Source organism: Zonotrichia albicollis, chromosome 6 (assembly GCF_047830755.1).
Source record: "Zonotrichia albicollis isolate bZonAlb1 chromosome 6, bZonAlb1.hap1, whole genome shotgun sequence".
In the NCBI taxonomy this organism is placed as follows: domain Eukaryota; kingdom Metazoa; phylum Chordata; class Aves; order Passeriformes; family Passerellidae; genus Zonotrichia; species Zonotrichia albicollis.
In genome coordinates this window covers 15,331,627-15,339,641 of record NC_133824.1, presented here as the reverse complement: position 1 = coordinate 15,339,641, position 8,015 = coordinate 15,331,627, and the positions used below count along the sequence as shown (strand labels likewise).

The 8,015-nt window shown below is 46.2% G+C and overlaps 1 protein-coding gene across 1 annotated transcript; it reads left to right on the top strand.

Moving 5' to 3' along the window:
• Positions 1–6: 6 nt before the first annotated feature.
• Positions 7–6,261, top strand: AHSA1 (activator of HSP90 ATPase activity 1). The gene is made up of 9 exons (XM_074542556.1): positions 7–286; positions 612–802; positions 981–1,063; positions 1,720–1,837; positions 3,433–3,521; positions 3,852–3,986; positions 4,746–4,847; positions 5,388–5,439; positions 5,843–6,261. The coding sequence occupies exons 1-9, from the start codon at positions 207–209 to the stop codon at positions 6,013–6,015; spliced, it is 1,023 nt and encodes a 340-aa protein (XP_074398657.1). The 5' UTR covers positions 7–206; the 3' UTR covers positions 6,016–6,261.
• The last annotated feature ends 1,754 nt before the right edge of the window (positions 6,262–8,015 follow it).

Here is an 8,015-nt window from a genome sequence, read left to right as displayed (position 1 = left end):
CGGGGACGGGAAGGGACGGGATCACCAGCCCACGCCCCAAGCTGCCTGCAGCGCGGCGGAACCAACGAGCCCGCGGAACCAATAAGCCGGGGTGGCGCCGCGGGGGCGTGCCGGAAGGGCCCGCGCCGGGCGGAAGGCGGGAGGCGGCGCGGCGGTTCTAGCAGCTTCCACGGGCGCTCGGAGCGGAGGCGGCAATCCCGGTCCCGATGGCCAAGTGGGGGGAGGGAGACCCGCGCTGGATCGTGGAGCAGCGCGCCGACGCCACCAACGTCAACAACTGGCACTGGTGAGCGGGGCGGCTGCTCCCGGAGCCGCCCGCCGACCCCGGCGCGGAGGGGGCTGCGCGGCCGGAGCCGCGGGCAGAGGGGCCGCCCCCGTCCCTTCCTCGCGGAGCGGTGCTGAGGCGGGGCTGGCCGGGCTGAGCCTCCCCGGCGGCCCCGGCTCCGTGCGGGTGTGCCGGGGGAATGGCTGCAGGTGGCCTGGGGAAGAAATGTCTGTGTGTTTGCGTCGAAGCGGGGCAGGGAGACAAGACTGGGGAGCGCTGGATAGTCCCGATGTGCACTGTCAGCGTGGCCTGTCCCGCAGTGTCACCCTGCTCGGTTTTCCTGCAGGACAGAGAGGGATGCCTCCAACTGGTCCACGGAGCGGCTGAAAGCTCTCCTCCTGCCTGTCAGGGTGGAGGGTGAGGAAGGGGCATGTGAGGTGACAGAAGTGAGCAAACTGGATGGAGAGGCCTCCATTAACAACCGCAAAGGGAAACTTATCTTCTTCTATGAGTGGGCTATCAAGCTGGCGTGGACTGGTGAGTGATACGCACCCCTTCTGTTTCAAGGTCAGATTCGTGTATAATATCAAAGATACACATCTCATTTGGGAAATAATAATAAAGGGAAGTGTCGTATTTGGATACAATACAAGTTTGCTTTGACAGCAACAAGAGTAAGAAAGGTTGAATCTGAGCAATATAATTATAATTGCAGGCACCTCAAAGACAGGAGTGAAGTACAAAGGTTATGTGGAGATTCCTAATCTCTCAGATGAAAACGACATCGATGAAGTTGAGGTAAGCAAAGCTGGATGTATGGACTATTCTAACAGGAATATTCACAGCATTAATATTTTGTTTCTTGTTACCTTTCTTAGAACATTTGTGTAGAATTCTTTACTGTTAGAGGCTGCTTAAGTTAACAGAATCAAAAAATGTTTTGGGTTGAATGAGATCTTTAAAGGTCATCTATTACCAACCTGTCAGCCATGAGCAGGGACATCTGTCACTAGAGCAGGTTACTCAGAGCTCCATCCAACCTTGCCTTGAACACCTCCAGGGATGGAGCATCCACAGATTCTATGGACAACCTATTCCAGTGCCTCACCACCCTTAAAGAATTTCCTTCTAACTTTTAATCTAAATCTACCCTCTTTCAGCTTAAAACCGTTATCTTTCATTCTGTCACTGCACGCCCTGATAAAGGGTCGCTCTCCTGTCATGTTGTACCTTTATCAAATGAATTCCTGTCTCCTGGATGCAGAGGGCTCTGTAGCACAAGGAGGTATTCAGGCACACAGGTACAGCACTGTAGGCTGAGAGAGGTGAGGTGATGGATGAATAAAACTGCAGAGCTGTTTATGAAAGTTTAGCCAGTCTGTGATGTTGAAGTGAGCAATAGAAGAGCTGTGAACATATGTCCTTGTTAATCAGTGCTTGTATTCATTGTTCAGATCCTTGTCAGCCTTGCTAAAGATGAGCCTGAGACTAACTTGAAGACCCTGATGAAGCAAGAGGGTGCAAAGAAAATTAGAGATGCAATGAAAACTTACATCAGCACTCTGAAAACGGGTATGTTACTGAGAGGGAGAAGTGTTATGGGAACCCATATGGACTAATTCTAAAGAAGAGATGGGAGTAAAGAGATGCTCTCTCCATCTCAACAGAAAGGTGTCAGAGCAATAACAGTAACTTTGGGAAGAAGCATTTCTGGCTCTAGACAGCTCAGCTCAGAAAGATTGATTCTGGTGGTAATGCAGTAATAAACAGTAATTTTGAGTTTATGTTTTAAAACTGAGAATGCCCTTCATATCCTGAACCTAGGGAGAAAATGAAAGCCAGTAAAATGTGTTGGTCACCCCAGTGACGTAGTCACTGCCTGTGGCACAGTCTGGCCTTCAGCTGGCTTACTGCCTTGGAAAGTGATATCTTCTCCAGTTTGTAGTTTGTTTTGGGTTTTTCTTTTCCCTCTTGCCACAGTGGTAAAGACATCTAGTGTTACTTGGGTTTTAGAGTAACTGATGTCTGAAAATTGCTCTGGAGGTTTTGTTGGTGTCTTTTAATGACCTGTCTCAGCATCTGGATCAATTTTTTTTTTTGTTAAATCTGAGTCCAGCAGTTGGAGTTAAATCAATGCACTTTGGTTGTGTTTGGCTTTCCTCTCAAATACAGGCTGGGAATGCTACAGTTGCTTTTTATATCCATTTAGCTATATTACATTATGTGTCCTAGATATGCTGGGTACAAACCACCACTGATTACTGTTTTTCCAGGATTAAAGTTCTGTACTCTTGGGTTTTTTTCAGGCACTGTAGTGTTCAGGCTGGGATATGCAGTCACCCAGTGAAAGATAAGAATGCTAATCAGTAAAATCTGTATGATCTTGTGGGCTGCAAGAAATGAGAGTAAGTGGGAACTGTATTGCAGGATACAGGTTTATGCACATTTGATACAATTCTGCTTTCTAATGGAATTTGGCTACTCTGAACAGATGAAGAGGAAGAAAAAGGAGCAAAATGTTGTATAATTGGTAAAAGCAGGAGTGACTGAGCTGGAGAAAAAGCAAATGTGATTCTGAACGAGGCTGAAGGTTCTGATGGAGTTACAGAAGTGTTAGTACTGGTGGACAGGGTGCTGGCCAGGCTTGTCTGGCTTTCCATGAACAGTCCTGGCATCTGGTGTCGATAAAGATAAATCAATGAGGGAGTTGGAAGTTACTGTTTTTTACTGCAGTGATGCAAGAAGTGAAAAAGCTTGGTTTGGTGTGTCTAGATCAGCAAGGCAAAAGTTTTTGAGGTGTGATGTGATTGCAATTTATATTAGAGAGTGAGAGAGGAAAAAAGCTACCTAAGTCTACGGCTAACCAGCCTTAATGTGAGAGCAGCGTGTGGAAGATGCTCTGTCTAGGCGGGGAAGAGGAGGTAAGTTCCTCATTGTTAGTGCAGACAGGTTCTGACAGGGCCTTTGGTGGAGAGTAGCAAGGGAAAGAATTAGTTACTTTTGAAAAGAGGTCTGTTTACTTTTTCTGAACACTGTTTCAAGTTATGGATGCTAGCCAAGAGCAAGGGGAAAACCAGGAAGCCCTTTTTGATTGTGTATTTCAAAGTACACTCAGAAGGTTTACTTGATCTTTAACTGGTTTCATGGGCACATTCCTGTCTTTCCAGAATTCACCCAGGGCATGATTTTGCCCACAGTGAACGGTGAACATATGGAAGCAGCACCTCAGGTGGCTCCTAAAGCAGAAGAGCGCAAGGTAAACAAAACTGCAGACATGCTGTGGGATCAGTGAAGAAAGGCATGCTGTATTAGATTCTGGGACTTACAGCAGCAACCTCTGTTGTGTATAGGATATATACATTCAGCAACTGGCAGTTTCTGGAACGGGTGTGACTGTTTCCATTGGCAGCACATGATGTTTCTTCCAAGCAAAGTGATAAATCTGCTTTTTACGTTTAAGTATGGTTGTATCTTATTGCATCTTTACTAATAGCCTTGGTTTGTCCCCTTGCATATGTGAAGCATTTGTTGATTTTTTCGGTGCAAACAAGTGTGTATGTGTTTGTTTTCCATGTTGTTTTGTCAGACGGCTGCCAGGAGCAGCACTGCCATACCACAGTCCAAATCCATAGGAGTCAAGATCCCTACCTGTAAGATCAGTTTGAAGGACACCTTCTTAACATCTCCTGAGGAGCTCTACCGGGTATTTGTTACTCAGGAGGTAATGCCTGCCTTCTTCTCAGAGCTGTTCTTTGCGTATAGCAGGCTCTTTCTAATAAGGTTTTTAAGAAGTTCTGTCAGACACTCACAATCCATGAGACTGGAATAAGAAAGCTGTTCTGCAGAGGTGTTGCTGAAAGCTTGTGTGTGCATCTTTTCACACAGCTAACAAGAGGGGAGTAGTGCCAACCAGAAGCAAGTTCCAGACTGCTGTCAGCATCTGTCTGTAGGTGTATCCCTTACTACATGTAGCCAGATCACTTGGGATTTACAATTGTGTGCTTCTGGTTTGTTTTTTCCTTTTAAGGTTAGGTGGTATCAAAAGCATGCTTTGGGAATAGCTTCCATTTTTCTGCACGGCTTTACATAGTTTAGGATGAGAGCGCAGCATTGTATCATTATTTAAACACTGTCTTAGTCTTTTGTTCTTCCTGTTTTGATAAGGAAAATGGAAAAGCAAAGAATATTTTTTCCGAGAATTAGGTTTCATTTAGAAATCAACAAAGTAAATCACCATGTGACTCAGAACACTGCATAGCACTATGAAAGCTGGAGGTTCTTTTCCTTGGGCAGGTGAAATGCTGCTGTAGTAGCTAAAAACTTGCTTTTCTGGCCAGGGGTTTTGTCTTTTGCTGAAGACCTTACACTGTTGACCCACCTCCTCTTGCAGAACTTTTGTAGCTGGGTGGGAGGCATTAGGCAACAAGTTTTCAGGAAGATAATGTCAAGTAACACAGATCTGCTCCCGAATTATTTTCAGATGGTCCAAGCTTTCACCCACGCACAAGCCACCTTGGAGGCTGATAAAGGAGGCAAGTTTCAGTTGCTGGATGGCAGTGTCACAGGAGAGTTTGTTGACCTAGTAAGTACTAACCAGTTCAGGTGTATCTTGCTCAGAGGCAGCACTGTTATCAGGCTGTAACTTCCCATCTGTTCTGTTATAATGCTTTTTGTTAGCTAACTGTGGGGTTCTACCTGGTGCCCAGTAGTTACCTATAATTTCTGTGGCTATTGAAACATTCCTAGTAGTATGGATAAATGCATGGCACTTCAGTCTGGGGAGAAAATGTGACTTCCAGTCATAGATCTCCCCTGTCTTTTTGTGATTTTAGTTGTCAAGGGTTGGAGGAGTGTTAAAGATAGTAACTGACCCTTCTTCTCTTTGACTCAATTGCCACTAAAGTCTTCTGGACAGTCAGGGACTCTGTCCCGGTGTTTGGGGCTGCATGCCTTTCTAGAAGGGGATTGAAAAGAAAAGGACACTTCAAGTCTCTTTCTTGCTGTGTGTGCGTTTCACAAGGGATCTCTAAGACTTCATTCATATCAACACAATTCTAGATGTTTTCCATTAGACTGTAAGATTTCCCAAAATTGCTACTCAATCTTTGTCTTCCTTTTCAAGGTTCCTGAGAAGCAACTTGTTATGAAATGGAGATTTAAATCTTGGCCAGCTGGTAAGTAGTCCAGAAATGGACATGCCTGTCTTTGGGGGATACCAGCCCCATTTGCCACGCTTTATTGTGGCTCCTGATGAGGGAGCACAGGATGTTCTTGGAGCTGCTCCAGTGTTATCCCAGCTTCCTGTCCCACACTATCATGTCTGCCTCTTCAGCCACTGTGTAGAGCAGTGACCAGGTAGGAAGGATGAAGCCGCTGTTTGTGCAGCTGTAGCTGCAGCTGCTTCAAGCCGCAGGGAGAGGGAGCCCTCTGCTAGCTGTGTTTCTAGGGAAGGCCCACAGCTGCTATAAGCAGACCCTCTGGGAAGGACCTCGAAGAGTCTTAAGTGGTGCCCCGTGAAAGGAGAGGCCGTATGTACTGTACCACACACTGCTGACAGACCTGCTTTGCTTCCTCTAGGGCACTTTGCAACCATTACCTTGAACTTCAATGACAAAGGTGGCGAGACAGAGGTGTGCTTGGAAGGCAAGGGCGTTCCTGCCAGTGAGGAAGAAAGAACAAAGCAAGGCTGGCAGCGCTACTACTTCGAGGGCATTAAACAGACATTTGGTTATGGTGCTCGCTTGTTTTAATAGCGGTTGCTGGGAGGCTCTGCCTGAAGACTCTGCCACATGGACTGATAAAATTCTCGCCTGCTCCTTTCTAATCTTGGCCCTGCCGCAGAGTAGAGTTGGATGACAGGTGATGAGGAGGGCCATGGAGCAGCACCACTTTCAGTCCCTCACTGCTTTGTGCATGTCTTGTGCTGCAGGGGATTCTCTTACATGTACATACTTCTATTGCTAAATAAACCTAACTTAAAAAAACACTGTGGAATTTGTGTCCTGGGATTGGGTTGAGTTCAAAGGGTTGGGTGATCAGCTCAGGGAGGGATCTGTCTAGAAAAACACCGATCAATGAGGATTGCTGATGCCAATGTGATTTACTCCTCACTTCTGGGGGAGTACAGAGCATGAGCTTGATGCAGTTTTTAGTCTGAGCAGCTGCTCATCTTCCATCTGCTTTTGATCTGCCGGTAGTAAATGTTTCAAACTCTTCCCATTTTTTAAGGGATTTGTGATCCTGTTCAAGCTGTTCCTCTCCTTTGCATATCCCCTTCAACACAGTCATTTCTTACACTTCCACCAGTCTGCTCTACAGGAACGACAATCATGCAAACCAGTGCTGGGGAAACTCCCACCCACAGAATGGTTCTAGAAGGCTGTGGGGCCCAGGGCCAGCTACCTCCAAGAGCTTCAGGCTGAAGCAGACTGGTTTTTTCAGAAATAAATTCCTGCCTCCATTTAGAGTCTACAGCGTGCAGTACTTCTTGCTCATCATACTTCAGCTATTGCTTTAACTGGTGAGGAAGAAAAAAAATGCTTGTTCTCACCTGTTAATACATTAGTTCATGGAGCTGTCTTCAAAAGCCATAAACTTGTTTGTAGGAGGGGTGAAAATCTGACTGATCAGAAGTGTCAACTTGCTTAACCTTAAGGGTGAGAGAAGTGCTTGGTTTTCTTTTTGAGGCATGAGCTTCTCTTGTATACTTTGTTTTTACCTAGTGTTTTCTGCAGAGCTCCTCTAGTAAGCTAGAAGAGAGTGATGTTATTGGGTGAAATTTACTGGTTTGGGGATTTTTCTTGCTTTTTATTCTTTAAAATCTGAATTGTATGTGGTAACTGTTCCCTTCAAGAGAGAAGACAAGAAAAAAACCGAAGTGGTTATTTTAAAAAAGACCCTGAATGGAGACTTGTTGGAGTCTCCTTTTAAACTATAAAGAGCATTCAGCCTGTTCTCACTACTCCAAAGTGCTGAAGTATGAAAAAATCATGATAAAGTGTGTACAGACAGACATCAAGAATGCAGCATGAACAAAATTCTGTATTGTGTACTCATCCCTGAGCTGATCTGTGAGAACAAAGGAAGTTGTACAAAGAGGCAGCTGTAGATATGGCAGAGCTTCCCTGTGGCATGCAGGATTGTCTGCCCTAAAGCATGGCTGGCTGGGAGAATGGATGCAGGTGTTTTGCCAGGATTTTTGTGCACAGATGAACCCTGTGCACACCTGGTAGGCTGCGGGGGGCGGGTAACGTGAGGGAGCACACTGATCCCACTGTACAGCCTCTATGCTTGGTTTTCCACTTGGGAAATCCTGGACAGCAGTGCAGGACACCTTAAACAGCAGGGCTAGCAAGTGAGTTCACAGCCAAAAATTTGGTAAAAGGAGAGCAAAATTATTTAAAAACTGAAAAAAAATGAGCTGGTTCTAGGTCAGCTTGAGGCAAAGGTGACAGCTGAGTTGTGATGTCTGTGCTGTGCTTTGGCAGCTGTGCTGTGGTAGCAGTGCTCGCCTGCTGCAGGCTCTGCTGCCACAGCTGGGCCAGGGCAGCAGAAGGCAGGCCCTGCTAATCACCTGCTGCTGGAAGGTTAGGAAGTGGGACAGGAAGGCAACTGAAGTGGAATTTTAATTGCCTTCCTTTCATCACAAGCATGGTTTACTTCAGGCATCCTGCTGCTACTCTAATAGGGCATGCTTTGGCCTCGGCCAGCAACCCACATGCATGGGGCTCATGGGCTCATGGACTCAGGG